The following is an 18,422-nucleotide window of genomic DNA, read 5'->3' as shown; positions in this document are numbered from 1 at the left end:
GTGACTTGCGTGACCTCAGCTCATGTTTGTTTAGAATGGTTAATCCTTTCAAAGTTCCTGGATGTAGGGGGCTTTACCCAGCTGGTATGGGGCTGGGGTCTGTATGTGTCTGCCCTGCCGTGCGGCCCGCTGTGTGTTTGTGCAACACAATTGTGTCCCAGGAAGGTGTGTGACAATCTCCACCTCATTAGCACCGGCAGCAGTCAGCTCGCCTGTGGTGCAGGAGGAATGGCTGGAAAGTTTTGATGGGCGTAGAGTTTGCCAGCTGACAGAGCAGCTGTCAATGAGATACTGGGCATGGGCTGCAGGGCGCGCACTACTTTGACAAATATGTCATTAGATGTTCATTCTTCTGAGTATGTCTAACACCAGCCAGAGTGGAAAAACCAGTCCTGCCAGCCAAGGAGAGCTGTCCTGGAAAGTAGGGAAGTCAGGAAACTTCCAGATAATTCAGGTGGAGAATACTTGGGGAGACTTCTGGATTGCAGAGGGTGGGTGGAGCTTGATCAGACATCACCCAAGCAGGGGCTCGCACCCCCAGCTCTCTGTGAGTGGCCATCGCTTCGGTCCTGAAAGCCCTGCCACGGTCACACACCTCTCAGAGCCCTGCCCACCACCGGACCCAGCATGGGCCAAAGGAGGAGAAGGAACATTCCAGAAGGTCTTCAAATTCCAGGTTGTTTCATGGCTACTTCCAATGTCTTGTTTTTTTCTCCTTTGGCTTTTTCAAATCTGCATTTGAAATACAACTTCTTAATATAGGAGCTAAGAGGTTTGCTCAAGTGGGGGTCCTCCTGCCTTCCAGAAATAGAAGTAGGAAATAGGTCGAATTAGGAAGAGCCTCTAGGGTGGCAGCCGGCCTTCTTGTCAGGCCATAGCAGGAAAGTCTACAAAGGACAGATCCCCACTGATGAGCCAGCCCACATCTCTGACTTGTTCCTCCTGTTGGTGTCCTGCCTGAACGTGCTGAGCTGTATTCACACCATGGGAGCCACAGGAATCAGGGCAGGCAGGGCCTTGCAGCAAAGGAGATTCCAGCCTGGCTGCAGGAGCAGGCCAGCCCCTCCAGGGAGCACACAGCCACGTCTGGTCAGGAATCTTTTAATGAGTGAGGAGAAGGACAGGGAGGCTGATTGGTGGCCCAGGTGGCGGGCGAGGCGGCTGTGTGCGTCCATCCATGCAGGTGGCAGTTAGCACAGCTGTGCTTCACACTCACAAAGCAGAGCCCAGCTACAGATGCTCCAGGCCTTGATGAGCCTTTGAACATTCGTTTTAACCTGAGGCTTAGATCTTCTCCTAATTACTTGTCCGTAATGTGCTTGCTTACTTGTAGCAATGGGGAACTGACTCCCTAGCAACAATGCCTTTCTGTGGACAGCTCTGGTAGGAAGTGGATGCTGTGGGACTCTCCTCATGCCTGGCTTTATTCATTTAGACAGATCGGAATCCCTTAACCCATTTCTTGGAGTCAATAAAAGCAAATGTGTTGCCCTCCCTGCAAATTCCTTTTTAGGCTGAGTAAGCCATCCCACTGACAGGCCGTCAGCAACTTTACATGTTCCACTTAGATATCACAATAGCTTTTTGACTTCTCTGTATGTGGCCTAATTATTCGGCCATACACACCTGGGTCCATGGGGAGAGCTGCCCCTACCTGCCTCCCCACCCTGCCATGGACGAGCTCTCAGGAGTACCCCCACTGATCCACCCCATTCTAGGTGGCCCGAGCCTGAAGGTGGTGGCTCACCGGAGCCCCAGTTCTTACCCCCTGCCCGGCCTCCCCCACTCCACACTTGCTCCTAACTTGGCCTCCTTTATGTGGGGTGTGCAGGGCAGCCCTATCTAGTGGCCTCTGTGCTTGCTAGGGAGCAGCCCAGGCTCACTTGGCATGCATTCAGCCACCAAGAGAGAAGATTTTCTTACCAGCCATCTGCCCTGGCCCCCATAAAGAGGTCAGCAGCCTGACAGCAGGGAGATGTCCGTGTGGGCATCCCTAGGCCCCTGAGCAGAGGGACAAGGATTTTTACCCCTCTTGGTTTGCTTGAGTCAGACTTTGAAGGAGCCATCACTAGGGATTTTTATGAAATTCTTTAGTTCTCTGGGAATGGAGCCCTCCCACCCCACCACTCCCAATGCCATGTAAGTTTAAACTTGAGTGTGTGAATTGCACGCACATTTTTGGAAAGTTTGATGAATGAAAATAAGGAGCTGCTGTTATTCTTTGGAAGCCCCAATTCTGAGTCCCTTCACTATTCAGGCCACCCTTGGGTTCAGTGTGTCCAGATTCTACTTAGTAGCCATGTTGCTACTTATTAGGTGACATTTGTCATAAAGAAGAAAAGAAAAAAACCAAACAGAAACACACATCTCAAGCAATAGAATCCTTCCTGAGCTCATCACCCTTATGCTGCACAATGAAGCACACATTAATCAGAACTTATATTTTCAACTGTAAAGAACTTTTGAGGATTGCATTTCCTTTCGCTAATGCTGCTGGGGTTGTGCCTGGCGACATCCTCTCATCCTTCATTCAACATCCAGCACCCAGGGGCCATGGCATGTTGCCAAATGTTGGCTTAAAATCACCTACCTGGTCGTTTCAGAGAACCAAGAACAAAAATAATTTACATGACACTTTGAACTTTTCAGTGACTTAGAGATATTTAAAGGCAGATAATATTTTAATCAATTATTTTAAATATGGAACCACGTGACGATGCAAATTTGAGGTTAGAAATTGAATATAAATGGATGAGAATGGCTCTCTGAAGTTCCTGTTGGCAGCTTAGTTTGGACTTGACACAGCCATGTGAACTCGGAGAGATAAGTGGGTGGTCACAGGTGGTTCACACCTGCGGGACCTCACTCTGCTGGATGGGGGAGGCCAGAGCAGGGCTCCTCCAGTCATTTTGCCCCCACCCCAGCTTCCAGGCTTAAATGGCTCCAGTGGGCAGTCACCCCAGTCTCCGTGCAAACATCACAAGCACCCATGGGTTCAAAAATAAGAAGCAAGCGAAGAGCCCCTACCTGACAGTGGACTACGAGCATTCTCCTGGTGCCTGACTCCACCCTGAAGGTTAAGAAAAAAGTTATTTATATGGAATTCCACAATTCGCACAGTGGATTGAAATGATAAGGAGAAAGCCACAGTTATTCTTGGCCCCCTTTCCATCACACCCATGGGTAATCACTGTTAGCTGAGTGTGTTTTCTTTTATTTGTTTGTTTTGACACGGAGTTTCGTTCTTGTCACCCAGGCTGGAGTGCAATGGCGCAATCTCGGCTCACTGCAACCTCTACCTCCTGGGTTCGAGCAATTCTCCTGCCTCAGCCTCCTGAGTAGCTGGGATTACAGGCGCGTGCCACCATGCCCAGGAAATTTTTCTATTTTTAGCAAGATGGGGTTTCACCATGTTCCCAGGCTGGTCTAGAACTCCTGACCTCAAGTGATTCACTTGCCTCGGCCTCCCAAAGTGCTGGGATTACAGGCATGAGCCACCGTGCCCAGCCTGAGTATGTTTTCTTCCTAACCTCTTCTGAAGCACAAGTATGATTCTTTTTGTGTATATTTCTGGTTTTACATGCATATTCAGCTGTACATATTATTGTGCAACTTTTTTCTCTTGAGTATGTCTTCTTTTCTCTTGAGTATGAGTTCCCTCTATATGCACCACATTTGGTGTGAATACAACCATGTTTCATCAATCTATTATTAAAATGTCTTTAGATCCTTTCTACCTTTTGCTTCCAAGAGTGGAATATTACTTCATATGCCCCAGAAGAATGGCAGGATCACAGAATAAGCACATTAAAAATTACCAAAGGAATGCATACCCCTGGTTAATGAAGGCTGTCAGACAGAAGGGACTATAACATAGGAAAAGCAACAAGGCCCTGCCCCAGTGTCAACTACCAAAAGAGTTGTTAGTTCCTGTTTCTGGTTCTAGTTCTTCAGGTAATTACCATTTCTCAATATAAAGAAGATGCCTGCACCTCTCTATTGCTGATCTGTTGAAACGTGTCTGTTGACTTCCTGCCATGATAAATGAATATTTCCTTCCCTTTTGCACCCCATCTATCTGCTGCTCCCTCTGCATTTCATTCTTTTGGGGCTGACTCATCCCTAGGTTGCATTTGTGACTTTAAATAATATGTTCCCTTCGTGATGACAAGTGCCTGGAGACTCAGTATTCTGTGGGGCCCTGAAGACGAGCACCACCCCCACTCCCTGCTACCTCCATCCACCTCCCACCCCCACCCAGGACTCTTACTTTGCACCCTTCGATTTAATTGGAATGCATCAGCAAGAAAATGCCTAAGAAAGAGCTCCTGGGAGGCTCCTGCAAGAGACTCCGCATTCCTGAGGGCATCTTTATTTCGCCTTCTCCTGCAATCTCAATTGGAATCCTCTGCCTTTGGAACCTTCTCCATTGTCCTCTGATGTGGTGTTATTCTCACTGCTCTGTGGTGACCTGGTTTTCCCTCTCAGAAGCTTTTAGAATCTTCCCTGTGTGCTTGGTCTTCCAAAATTTCCCAGGGAAAGACCTGGGTGAGGGTCCTTTTCCATTCCTGCTGCTTGGCACTGGGTAGGCCAAGCATGTATCCTTTTCATGCCTGGGACATTTCTTGTATTTTATTTGATAATATTTTTCTCTTCTGCTTTCGCTATAGTTTTGTTTTGTTTGTTTTTCTGGAACTCCTATTAATTAAGATACAGGTTGCTTATCTTTTCACTCACATTTTCCAACTGTTGTTCTGTTTCTTAATGTTTATAAACTTTTGACAAGTCCCAGTAACTCACGCTGGTAATCCCAGCACTTTGGGAGGCTGAGGTGGGCGGATCACTTGAGGTCAGGAGTTCCAGACCAGCCTGGCCAACATAGCGAAACCCCGTCTCTACTAAAAATATAAAACTTAGCTGGGCATGGTGGCACACACCTGTAGTCCCAGCTACTCAGGAGGCTGAGGCAGGAGAATCGCTTGAACCTGGGAAGCAGAGGTTGCAGTGAGCCGAGATCATACCACTGCTCTCCAGCCTGGGCAACACAGCCAGACTCCATCTCAAAAAAAAAAAAAAAAAAAAAAAAAAGATTTGCCTGACTTTATCTTCTAACCTCTCTATTGAGCATTTCATTTTGGAACTCAATCTTAATTTCCAAAACTCTTTCCTGTTCTTGGTTGTTTATTTTCATAGCATTTTGTTCCTGTGTTATGTATGCAGTATTTTCTTGAATTTCCCAAAGGATCCTAATTGCCATTTATTTTATTTTATTTTGGTGTCAGTCTTATCTTCTCAGTTAATTCTTATTTATTTATTTAAAAAGTCAAAATCATGTATTGAAACCAACATTTTACAGTGAATTCCAGACAAATCAATAATTATATGATTCAAAGCATTATTAGGGAAATTTGCAGTCAGCTGACTTTGTAGGCAAAGAATGTCTATAAATTACAAAGAAAGCAATTTCCTAGGATACTAAGTCAGTGAAAACACTGGCAGAAAAATATTTTTCACTGGCACTTATTTTTGAAGTTCTTTTTAATGACCTCTGCATTCTCTATATTTCTTCTAAGCCCCAGCTTTGTGTTTGTCTTTATTAATTCAGCATGATTATTTCAACCATTCTTATGCACCCATTTGTGGAGGACACTGTTCCGGATGCTGGGGACACAGCAGGAGTGTGGCCTCTGCTCTTACAGGGCTTCCAATTGTAGCAGGAAAAGTAGACAGCAGAGAGCAAGAGAGCTGAGCAAGGTAGCTCATGCCTGTAATCCCCGCACTCTGGGAGACCGAGCAAATGGATCGCTTGAGCTCAGGAGTTTGAGACCAGCCTGGGAAACATGGCAAAACTCCGTCTCTACAAAAAAAAAAAAAAAATTAGCCAGTCATGGTGGCACACACCTGTGGTCCCAGCTACTTTGTGGGGGCTGAGGTGGGAGGATTGCTTGAGCCTGGGAGGCAGAGATCTCAGTAAGCAGAGATCACACCACTGCATTTCAGCCTGGGTGACACAGCAAGAAACTGTCTCAAAAAAAAAAAGGAAGGAAGAAGAAAACCAGAGAGTGATGCTCAATGAAGCATTAGAGTAACATCATGTACAAAAGAGGCACAATGTGGCCATTTTTATTTGTTATTAGGTAAGGCATTGATGTTGAATCTCAGGTCTGCTCAGTTGACCAGAAGGAGGCAGCCACAGGAAGGCTGGGAAGAAGAGTGTTTATCAAACATACTGAAAATAACAGAGAATGATATGCCCAGCCCTCCCTCCTGTGCCTAGTCTTAGTCATACACTCCAGGCTATGTCAGAGCCTGCTATGGTCAGGGCCCTGGGAAGCCAGGAAAATGTCCTCATGATGCTTCTATTCCAGCGGGGCAAACACAGTAAATAAACCTGCACTCTACTGTCAAGAGCGAACAGGGCCATGACAGAAATCAACCAGGCTGCAGGGATGGAGAGTGACAGGCATAGGGCACTATTGCCTATGATCAGAGATCAGGGAAGGTGTCTGGGGGGAGGTGGCATTTACAGAGAATGAAGTGAATGGAATCAGGAGGTCAGTCCTTCAAAGGAGCTGGGAAATGGTGCTCCTGGCAAGGCATCAGTGAGTGCAAAGGCTAGGCAGTGGGAATGAGATCGGTAGGTTTGAGTGACTGCAAGATGACCTGTGCAGTTGGGGCAGAGTGAGAGAAGCACCAAATGGGGCTGGAGAGGTGAGCCTTCACAGCAGGAGTGTAGATTTTGTTCCAAGGTTGATGGAAATATCTGAGGAGCAGCATGATCTTGTTTAGGGAATTAGAAGGCTATTGCCAGAGCTCTGGAGAGAAGGCACCAAGGGGGCCAGGATGGTGGGGTGGGAGTGGGAAGAAGAGAATGCACTGAGAATAGGTTTCAAAAGAAAGCTATCAGGACTTGTGTGGGTATCCATGCACAAGTATGTAACAAACCACCCTATCACTTGTTGGCTTGAAAGAACAACAAATTACCATTTCCCAGGTTTCTGTGGGTCAGGAATCTAGGCAGGGCCCAGCTGGTGGTTCTTCTTGCAGGAGCAGGCTTTGATATGGGTTAGGTGAGTGAGGAGTAAAGGAAGGAAGAATCAAAGATGTACCCATCACTCAGATTTAGCTAACATTAATATTTTGTCATTTTTGCCTCAAAGAAAATATTTTAAGAAGTCAAACCTTACAGGTACAGCCAGAACCCCTTTGGATCGCTGCCTGATCACTGCTCTCCTTCAACTCCAAGGGTAGCCATTATTCTGAAGTTCGTGTGAATCCCTTATGGCTGTATGTGTATGTTTGTGGTGTTGTTTCTGCCTTGCCAGGTGAATCCGCTCTGGGCTACCACTTACTGTGTGGGGATTGGCATGAACTCCACAATATCATCCACTGAGGTTAGGGAATAGGCTTTATTAAGAGAAAGAAAATCACAAAGCCTGAATCTGGAAGATGGTGTGACATGTGGCCCCCAGCCTCTCCTTTAACAGAAAGCTATTACAGGGCCTCTACTGGATAGGGCTGGATGGGGCGGGGTTCTACTCCAGCCAAGGGTCCAGCCTGGGTCTTCCCTCTCAGAGCCTAGCCTGTCAATAGCATGCTAGCTGTGGGTGCTGGCTGCTTACATGGGGCAACTCGGGGTCTGTGGGATGTGCAGTCCTCTATGATGCAGCCACCAGACCTGTGGGAAACTGAACCTGGGTGCTCTCACTTCAGCTGGGAGAAGGGGACATCTCTCAGCTGGCTCATTGTCCAGCTGTGGTAGGGATGGGGTAACCAGAGTTCTGTTTTGTCAATCCTGCTCCTTTCAGAACAGTTTCCATACAAAAATGTTGGATTAAATATTTTAATACTATACCAATCTTTTTGCAGCTTGCTTTTTCAACCAACATAAGTTTGATAATATAAATACGTGCTATATTTTTCAAGAAGCGGGATATATCACTTTGCCTATAAAACCATACAGGCCTGGTGCTTTTTAATGGGTAGATGTCTCACTATTGATTCTCTGTCTTTAAAGGTTATAGTTTTATTTTGGCCGGGCATGGTGGCTCAAGCCTGTAATCCCAGCACTTTGGGAGGCCGAGACGGGCGGATCACCAGGTCAGGAGTTTGAGACCAGCCTGGCTAACACGGTGAAACCCCGTCTCTACTAAAAAATACAAAAAACTAGCCGGGCGCGGTGGCGGGCGCCTGTAGTCCCAGCTACTCGGGAGGCTGAAGCAGGAGAATGGTGTGAACCCGGGAGGCGGAGCTTGCAGTGAGCTGAGATCCGGCCACTGCACTCCAGCCTGGGCGACAGAGCGAGACTCCGTCTCAAAAAAAAAAAAAAAAGAAGGTTATAGTTTTATTTAAATGTTCTATTTCTTCTTGAGTTATTTTACGCAATACAGTTTTTAGATAGTTATCCATTTAATCTAGATTTTTGAATATTTTAGCATGAAGTTCATAATGGTTCAGGATTTTTAAATATATTTTTAAACTATCTTATTAATTTTTAATAGATGAATTGCACACAATTTACTTACATACAATTTAAAAGTACAAAAGGGAATACAATGAAAAGTACCCATTCCCGCCCCCCACCCAGACTTAGTCTTTCAATTGCCCTCTCTTCCAAAGAATCAGGGTTAATACTTAGTTCCCCTTTTTCTTGGCCTCAGAAACCACAGTTTTTAGGCCTGAATTCAAAATGTCATATTTTTCCCTTTTCATAAGTCTTTAGCTATGTGGAACTTTAAAATGTTATATTTTTATCTTAGATTTCTTTTTTTTTTTAAATGTTTATTTATTTATTTACTTATTTATTTACTTAGAGACAGGGTCTCACTCTGTCATCCCAGCAGGAATGAAGTGGCGACCTCTAGGCTCACTACAGCAGCCTTAACAGCCTGGGCTTAAGCGATCCTCCTACCTCATCCCCCTAAGTAGCAGAGACTACAGGCATACACCACGACGCCTGGCTAATTTTTGTTTTTTTTCTAGAGATGGGGTTTCACCATGTTTCCCAGGTTGGTCTCAAACTCCTGAGCTCAAGTGATCCACTTGCCTCAGCCTCCCAAAGTGCCGGGATTACAGACATGAGCCACCGTGCCTGGTCACTTTTTTAAGATTTTTTATTACAGAAACTTTTGAACACAGTATACAAGTAGAGAGAATATTAAAAATGGACCCCTTTTTACCCATTACCCAATTTCAGTAATTATCACACATGGGCAATCTTTTTTTAACCCTCTTGTTTTTAGTTGACATGTAATAATTGTGCTTGTCTATGGGATACAGAGTGATATTTGGATATATGTATATAATATGTAATGATCAAATAAGGATAATTAGCATATCCATCACCTCAAATATTTATCATTTCTTGGTGTTGAGAACATGCAAAAGCCACTCTTCTAGCTTTTTGAAAATAGACCACAAACTATTGTTAACTCAATTCCCCCTCCACTGGAACTTACTCCTCCCATGCAGGTAACCCACCTTCTGCCCTCCTCCCTCCTTCCCCCACATGATCAATCTGCATCCATGTAAATCCCCTTCTATCTCTTTCCAGATGGTTTAGAACCCAATTCCATACTTATAGCTTAAGAAGTCTAAAAAAGAAAAAAAAATACATTTAACATACATTTAAATGTATGTTTAAAAATGTATGTTAATGTATGCCCACAATAGCATGCTATTGACAGGCTAGGCTTCTGAGAGGGGAGACCCAGGCTGGACCCTTGGCTGGAGAGGGCCGGGCACAGTGGCTCACGCCTGTAATCCCAGGACTTTGGGAGGCTGAGGTGGGTGGATCACCTGAGGTCAGGAGTTTGGGATCAACCCGACTAACATGGAGAAACCTCGTCTCTACTAAAAATACAAAAAATTAGCCAGTTACGGTGGCAGGCACCTGTAATCCCAGCTGCTCGGGAGACTGAGACAGGAGAATCGCTTGAACCCAGGAGATGGAGGTTACAGTGAGCCCAGATTATGCCATTGCACTCTATCCTGGGCAACAAGAGTGAAACTCCATCTCAAAATAAATAAATAAAAATAAATAAATAAGTCAAAATATCAAATATCTAGTCAGTGTTCAAATGTCCTGGATTGTCTCTGTTTTTATTGCTGGTTTGTTTGAGTCAGGTTTGTTAGTCAGTGCCCCTGCATGCTGGGACATGGGACAGTACAGTTCCTAAGTCTCTTAATTTCTATCTTATTCCCTCAATTTCTTTTTCCTTGCAGTTTCATTGTTGATAAAGCCACATTGTTTGTCCTTTGCAATTTTCCACAGTCTGAATTTTGGCAACTGCATTTCTATGTGAGGCCTGACATGTTCCCACATTCCCTATGTTTTTGTAGATCCAGAGATCTGATTAGATTTAGTAAGTGGTTTGGCAAAAATGCCCAATAGATGGTGTATACTTCCTCTTGCATCACTTAGTCACATAATGTCTAATTGCCTCTCTCTGATGTTTAGAGTTTTTTAATGATTTTCATTGGTGTCAGCACAGTCACTCATTATAAATGTCCTAATGGTTTTTCGACTTTTCACACAATGGTTTTATCAGTCATTGATGGTTGCTTAGATCAATTATTTAATTCAAGGTTGTAAAGTGGTGTTATTTTAAGTCTATCTTTCCTTCTTCATTTATTAGCTGAAAGGCATCTCTAAAGAAGAAATTTCTTCCATCAGCTCTGTGGTACCTTGAGTTACAGTTTGTAAAGCAAAGTCAGGGTAAATCGTTGGGTTTTTTTCTCTTACTTTTCTTATTCATTCTCCTGAAAATAAGTCAATTTCCTAGCACCTTTTGAAGGCCGCCAATGAAGGTGGGTTTTTTTTCCCCTTGGTATCATTATGAACTCATGGATTTTAATTTATTGGATTCTTGATGCTAAAACTCTTCCCCTTTTGCCAGTAGGCCCCCTGAGTAGCTTCCTCTATCTTTTGGCATGACTCCAGGAGTCTTTGATAACTTCCTTGCTTTCTGACGTGACAAGACGTCCAGGGCCAGGTTGTCATATACTGTCCCAGATGCACAATGCACTGTTTCTCCAAGAACCCCTGTGTCCTTTGCTGATGATGCCATGATTTTAAGTTCTCTAATGTAGCTTTATCTTTTTGTTCCAGATATTGCTTGTGTGTCCTCACATGTCCTGCTCTCTCTCTCTCATTCTTTTGTTGATCAGTCTTTCCATAAGATTATTTATTTCGCTAGTCCTTTATTATTCTTTTTTCTAAATTTACTCCTCCTTTTTTTCAACTTCTGGACTAGTATCCTGTCACTTCAGAGGATTCATATTTTTGCAACTTGAGAATTATTCTTCTTTATTTAAGTATATGCTTCTGAAATTCTTATTAGACACATTTTGGAAAACTTCAAGAAATATCTTCGATATCTCTCACTCTTTTATCTCTACTCCCAGCCTCCTTATCTTTTGGTGCTGCATCCTCCTCTTGGTCTTCCAGATTCCTGATTTGTCCTGTAGCAGTGTCTCTGCTCTGCAGCCCACCTACTGTGCTTCACAGTGCAACTCTTCTCGTATTAATTTTCAAGAGTTTTAGTTGATTCTTGTTTGTGGATGCTGCATCCTCCCGTTTCTCTCCAAGACATTAGTAATATTTATTCTGAGTTCATTCTTGCTCTGCTAACATTAATTCTGCATAGAGAAGGGCCCTGGAGGTGCTGGAAAGCTGGAGCCTGAGATTCTGCTTAGGGAAGCTCCCATGCTAACTCCATCTTTTCCTCCAGGATAAGGATGAACAGTTGCTAATACCAAGCTGTGTTGTGAACCAGGAGAGACCAAAGCTCCCTCATCTCAGTGACTGTGTGATTTGTGTAGGCTTCCCCTGAGCAGTAATGTAAGGATGCAGCAAGACGTGCAGACTCTCTGACCTGGCTAGACCCTGCCTTGCACAGACATTGTCACCATCAGCTGCTCACCTCTTCCTGGGGACTCTGAGGCCCAAGGGGGACAGCGGTGAAATATGACACAGCCTCTCCCCTAGGTGATCAGTCTGCTTCCAATGAGACTGTGCCCTTGGCTACATAAATAGGGAACATAAACCAGCTTATTTTCTTTGTGTGTGTGTGTGTCTCTTTGTGTGTGTGTCTGCGTGTCTATGTGTGTGTCTATGTGTGTATCTATGTGTGCATGTGTGTGTCTGTGTGTGTCTGTATGTGTGTCTATGTGTGTGTCTGTGTGTTTGTGTGTGTCTGTGTCTCTGTGTGTGTTCGTGTGTGTCTGTGTCTGTATGAATGTGTCTGTGTGTCTGTGTGTGTCTTTGTGTGTCTGTGTGTGTGCCTGAGTCTGTGTGTGTCTGTGTCTCTGTGTGTGTCTGTGTCTGTGTGTGTGTCTGTGTCTGTGTGTGTGTGTCTGTGTGTGTGCCTGTGTCTGTGTGTGTGTGTCTGTGTCTGTGTGTGTCTATGTCTCTGTGTGTGTGTGTGTCTGTGTCTCTGTGTGTGTGTGTGTCTGTGTGTGTGCCTGAGTCTGTGTGTGTCTGTGTCTCTGTGTGTGTCTGTGTGTGTCTGTGTCTGTGTGTGTGTGTCTGTGTGTCTGTGTGTCTGTGTGTGTGTGTCTGTGTGTGTCTATGTCTCTGTGTGTGTGTCTGTGTCTGTGTGTATCTGTTTGTGTGTGTGTGTGTGTGTCTATGTCTCTGTGTGTGTGTCTGTGTGTGTGTGTGTGTGTGTGTGTGTGTGTGTGTAAGGTGGGATGTGTCTTCCTGCTGACCTGCGGCCTGCCTGTGTGCTGACTCGGTTAGTGGAGTTGGTGCTTCTCTTTACGGTGCTGCTCTTCCTCAAATGTGTGTGGGTGCCTGTGTCTGTGTGTGTCTGTGTCTCCGTGTGTGTGTGTGTGTGTCTGTGTGTCTGTGTCTATGTCTCTGTGTGTGTGTGTGTGTCTGTGTGTGTGTGTGTGTGTGTGTCTATGTCTCTGTGTGTGTGTGTGTGTGTGTGTGTGTAAGGTGGGATGTCTCTTCCTGCTGACCTGCGGCCTGCCTGTGTGCTGACTCGGTTAGTGGAGTTGGTGCTTCTCTTCACGGTGCTGCTCTTCCTCAAATGTGTGTGGGTGCCTGGGTGGATGCTGAGTGTTCTGTTTGGGATTCCCCGTAGCTGTCTGTGAACACAGCATTTGTCACAGTAGCCTGCTAAGAGGAGGGCCAGGGGACTGCAGCAGCCTGCCTTGGGGACATCCAGACCATGTCTTCCGGGTGGTAGGCTCCATGTACCTCCTGGGAGTTGCCCACCACACTTTCTCTTTAGCCCACATCGAGTGTAGACCCATCAGTCCCAGGCTCCCTGGCATAAGCTGGAGAGGGGCCAGATCCACAGGAGTCTGCCCACTATGGCTCCCCACTCCTCCCAGTCGCCTTGCTGGTGACCTGGGGGCCCTCTTGCTTCCCATGTCCCCCAACAGCTTCGGAGCACTCCCAAGCCTTCTCCACCTCATGCACAATGGACTCTGGTCTTCTTAGGTTGCTCCTTCCTTTCCCATGCTAATAAGGCTTGTTGATATTTGGTTTTTTTGTTTTTGTTTTTTTGAGACGGAGTCTCGCTCTGTCGCCCAGGCTGGAATGCAGTGCCTGGATCTCAGCTCACCGCAAGCTCCGCCTCCCGGGTTTACGTCATTCTCCTGCCTCAGCCTTCCGAGTAGCTGGGACTACAGGCGCCCGCCACCTCGCCCGGCTAGTTTTTTGTATTTTTTTTAGTAGAGACGGGGTTTCACCGTGTTAGCCAGGATGGTCTCGATCTCCTGACCTCGTGATCCGCCCGTCTCGGCCTCCCAAAGTGCTGGGATTACAGGCTTGAGCCACTGCGCCCGGCCGGTTTGTTGATATTTGTAATAATTTCTAAGGATTTGGAGCAGGAGGTGGTAGCTACAGCCGGACTCAGCCTGCTGTCTTGATCTCATCTTCCAGCATCTCCTGGGCATCTCCAAGGTGTGCACGTGCAGGAAATACTGAGTGAGAGTGTCAAGAACCTGGGCTCTACAGTCGGAAGGAACTGGGTGCAAATCCTGATGCCTCCACAGCTAGTCCTATCTGTAACAGGGGCATGGTTAGAATCTGTTTGCGGAATGCTTAGCACCAGACTAAGTGCACATGCTAGGTAGACCCTCAGAAAAATGGCCTTTTTTTTCTCTTTCTCTGTTGGGCAAATTATGTAGCCTCAGCTGGACTCTATTTCTATTAGCGAAAATGATAATAATATTACAATGATAAAAAAGTAGGGTCCTTACAAAATGGGGAGTCTGATTTTATTTGGCTCTAACCTAGAGAAGGCATGGCTTAAAGTGATGGAAGACATGAATTTAAAATGTGGCCAGTCTTCATTTTCAAATGTGTGTACACTGAAATGTGATGACCCTCAAATCCAATCATCAAAATTAAAGCTGTTTAATTAACATTTTAAATAAAAATATTTTAATTAAAGTCCAAATCTTTCCTTGCTTCATCTTCAGAATGCTTTTTTTTTCTTTTTTTTCCAAATTACAAAACCTGTATGTCTCACTGAAGAAAACTGGTATGAAGTTTGAAAATTCATGGAGTAAACAGGGCTGACGATGTGGTGCCCAGAGTCCCCCTCTGATTCTGTTGGTAGCAGTCGTGGGTGGTCATGGGGCCTCTCTGCTCACAGTGGGCAGGTGGGGGGGTGCACTCGCCCAGAGACGGCCTCCATGTCCATGCTGGACAATTCCCAGGGTTCTCCATCCGCCAGCGCTTATTGATCAACCTGTAGTGCTGGACATCCCTTTTCAACAAGTCTGGAAGGCGCTTTTTTCCCGGTTTTTGCAGAGTAACTCAGAAGTGCCTTAATAAAAATATGCACAAACTGTCTTGGTATGTTCCAAATTGGGATCTTATATAAAGACTCCTGGGCCTAAGGCAACAGTCTATGTAAAGTGAATCATTTCCCCTTCTTACATCTTCTGACAAGATGGCCTGCCTTTCCTTCAAGTATAATTTTAATCTTTTTGTTTTACTCCAAGGGGGTGTAAAAGCTTGCTGAGTCATTGTTTTCTGCCTTTTTAATAAAAATTAAGTTAGTGGTTTAGAGTGGAAATTCTGCCCCCTCCCTTGGTCAAGTCACTGAATCTCTGGGGACCTCTTTCTTCATCTGTAAACGGAGATTATACTAGTACCTGATGGGGTTAAGTGAATTAACCTAAGTGTTTCCTTTGAATATTTACTCACTGCCTTCACAAAATAATGTTTCTCTTCTCTCTTTCTCCCCTAAATTTCTACAGAACAACACATTTCTATCTTTATTGTTATTGCCATATGATTTCTAAAAATTTAAATAAACAAGCAGTAGATTTAGGAAGTTACAAAGACTATTGGAACCTTACTGAACTGAATCTTAGATAATGTCCCTTTTTATTTGGTTCTTTTTTTTTTAAGCTAAAAATAAGGTTAGTTCCTCCTCAGTTCTTGGCATTTTTGTGATCATTTGTTTGCAAGTGATCGTATCATTTTGTTTTGTTTTGTTTTTTGCTGTTGTTGTTGTTTTTGAGATGAAGTCCTGCTCTTGTCGCCCATGCTGGAGTGCAATGGTGTGATCTCGGCTCACTTCAACCTTCACCTCCCGGGTTCAAGTGATTCTCCTGCCTCAGCCTTCCAAGTAGCTGGGATTACAGGCACCTGCCAGTATGCCCAGCTAATTTTTGTATTTTTGGTAGAGACAGGATTTCACCAGGTTAGTCAGGCTGCTCTCGAATTCCTGACCTCAGGTAATCTGCCCACCTCGGCCTCCCAAAGTGCTGGGATTACAGGTATGAGCCACCGCGCCCAGTCGTGATCATATCTTTTAAATGTTCAGCCTCCAACCATTCATAATGAATGCCTTGAACACAGGTCAGAGAAAAATCGTGAAGGGGGGCTGTCAGTGAGGTTTGGGTGGGCATGGGGCCTCACAGTGGGGCCCCATTCTTGGAGTGTTGATGGTTGCTGAGGAATCATGGAATTTCTTGTTTTAATATCAGGATATTGCTCATGAAAAAAAAGGAGGAGACCTATTGTTCAGTCAGAGTTTGTACTAAACGGAGGAAGTTTGCACCATACGCAAGCAGGCTTCTCCATCCAGGAAAAGAGCTGTGAATGCAACAACCACAGCACAGCATTGATCGAACTCAGCTATGCACCAAAAACCCAGCTGCAGAGCAGTGCAGCACCCAGGGAATGTTAACTCTTGCTCAGACTGAGGATCTTCTCACAGTTTGTATCTTAGGTCAAAGGGGCGGGGTAGGCAGGCTTTCACTTCTGTTCAGAATTATCTTTTACAAGGATGGGTTTGTGGCATTTGCTTTAACCTTTTGGAGGCTACACTGTAGTCACTCACTGGGTTCACCTCAAATCCTCACATGGTATACACTAGCCTAAATTTTATGGGCTACGGAGGACTCCTGATCTTGGCTTTTTTGCTTCTATTTTGTGTGCTTGCTTTTGTGTTTGGAAAGCAGATGGCAGTCCCAGAATTGAGACAACTCAGCTGGAGTCAATTTCTGTTGTTTGAACTTGAGGGTGTATATCTCAGCCTGGAAGACACGCAGAGGAAAAGGAAGAAAACATGACCTCATGTTTTTTCCCTTGCCAATATGTTAAAACTTTAGTTGTCTGAAAATGTCAGACGGTCATATGGTTCAAAAATCATAAGTATCGATCTACAATTCTGAGATTCTTACATCCTTCCAGAGATTTTTTATATGTAAAGAAGCAAAACAAAGATAGAGTCTGACTTTTCCCCTCTTTTACACAAAATGTAGCTGATCACAGATGCTGTTCTTTACCTTGCCTGTTTCTTTCACACATTAAGGGCGTCATTGGCCTTCTTTTAGTCAACTGCATAGTATTCTATGACATGGATGCAACTCAGTTATACAGGCAGTCTCCTCTTCATGGGCATTCGGGTGATTCCTAATATGTGCTGTAACAAATAATGCTAGATGTCTATTTCCATGTATAGAAGCGTATCTATACAATACGTTCCCAAAGTAATGGGTCAAATGGCATATGCTTCTAAAAATCTGACAGATGTTGCTAAGTAACCCTTCAGGAGAGTTTTTACTGTTTATGCCCCTATCCCTGAAAACGTGTGTGCTTGTCTGTTTCCCAGAGGCTGACAAGTATTTACTACCAAATGTTTGCTTTTTCCTAATCTGATATGTGAAAAACGGTGTCCCAGCCTAGTTTGAATATGCACTTCTCTTACGATGAGTGTGGTCAAGCATGTTTTAGCACGTGTAAGAGGTAGTTATATTTACTTTTTAAAAAACTATCTCTTCATATTTTTATTTTATTTTATTTTTTTAGACAGTCTTGCTCTGTCACTCAGGCCAGAGTGCAATGGCACAATCTCAGCTCACTCCAACCTCCGCCTCCTGGGTTCAAACAATTATCCTGCCTTAGCCTCCTGAGTAGCTTGGATTAGACACCCACCACCATGCCCGGCTAATTTTTGTATTTTTAGAAGAGAAGGGGTTTCACCATGTTGGCCAGGCTGGTCTCGAACTCCTGATCTCAGGTGATCCACCTGCCTCAGCTTCCCAAAGTGCTGGGATTATAGGCATGAGCCACTGCACCCAGCCTTCATATTCTTTATTAATCAATTTTTGAGAAACTCTGATTTTCCTTATCAATTTCTAGGTGCTGTTAGTGTCGGCATAGTATCTGGTCGTTGTTAACCCATAATTAGATGCCCTATCAAGATCTATCTAAGAACACAGAAAACTGAAATGAAACTTTGAATATTCAAAGAGGCTATAAAGGAAGTGCTCTGCTTTTTTCTCTTAATTATTAAATGAATATGTTAAATATAAAGTACCTAGAGGAAATAGTGATAAATATATCAGGCCTACCTGAAGAGAACCTTAAACTCTTGACATACAGGATATTTGAGTAAGAAAAATAACATAACATATCATCTTCTTGTGCAGGAACACTTAATATTGTAAATATATGAATTCTCACAAATTGAGCCTATCATTTAATGCATTCTCAATTAGAATACAAACAGGATTTCTTTTTGGAAGATGAAAAAAGTATAATAAATTTTACCTAGAGAAATAAACCTATGAAAATAGCCAGGAAAGTTCGGGTCGGGGAGGGGATGGGATGAGAGGAGGGGAGGAGATAGTTGCAGCACATGCTAAAATTTATTCCAATGCCACAGTAATGACTGGGATTGGAGACTAGCGAGGGAATGCACAGAGAAAGCAATGGAACAGGAGTGGCAATGTGAAAATAGGCCAAAATGCACATTGATTTTGCCTTGCTAGTTAGAATTAAAATTAGTCCAGGAAAGGTTTATTTGGGAATAGCATAGGGGTAACATATTGCTTTCTCATTCCCACTCCAAAATCAATTTCAGATGGATCAAATCTAGGGCATGGATGCAACTCAATTATATAGCCAGTCTCCTTTTCGTGGGCATTTGGGGGATTCCTAA

The 18,422-nt window shown here is 44.4% G+C and overlaps 2 protein-coding genes across 8 annotated transcripts in view; both read left to right on the top strand.

Moving 5' to 3' along the window:
• Positions 1-18,422, top strand: part of LOC105499251 (leucine rich repeat kinase 1) — a 154,786-nt gene that overhangs the window by 10,463 nt on the left and 125,901 nt on the right. The window lies entirely within an intron of this gene.
• On the top strand, positions 359-18,071 carry LOC139364143 (putative uncharacterized protein encoded by LINC00596). The gene is made up of 3 exons (XM_071099447.1): positions 359-491; positions 3,198-3,402; positions 17,445-18,071. The coding sequence occupies exons 1-3, from the start codon at positions 359-361 to the stop codon at positions 17,500-17,502; spliced, it is 396 nt and encodes a 131-aa protein (XP_070955548.1). The 3' UTR covers positions 17,503-18,071.

Source organism: Macaca nemestrina, chromosome 7 (genome assembly GCF_043159975.1).
Source record: "Macaca nemestrina isolate mMacNem1 chromosome 7, mMacNem.hap1, whole genome shotgun sequence".
NCBI lineage: Eukaryota > Metazoa > Chordata > Mammalia > Primates > Cercopithecidae > Macaca > Macaca nemestrina.
This window is presented reverse-complemented; position numbering and strand designations above follow the sequence as displayed.

Excerpts from the sequence above, each read along its gene's own strand:
- LOC139364143 (XM_071099447.1), top strand. The coding sequence starts at position 359 with ATGTCTAACACCAGCCAGAGTGGAAAAACCAGTCCTGCCAGCCAAGGA. Across the intron at positions 492-3,197 it reads AGACTTCTGGATTGCAGAGG|CTGAGTGTGTTTTCTTTTAT; the intron begins GTGGGTGGAGCT and ends AATCACTGTTAG. Across the intron at positions 3,403-17,444 it reads TCTATTTTTAGCAAGATGGG|AAGAGAAGGGGTTTCACCAT; the intron begins GTTTCACCATGT and ends TTGTATTTTTAG.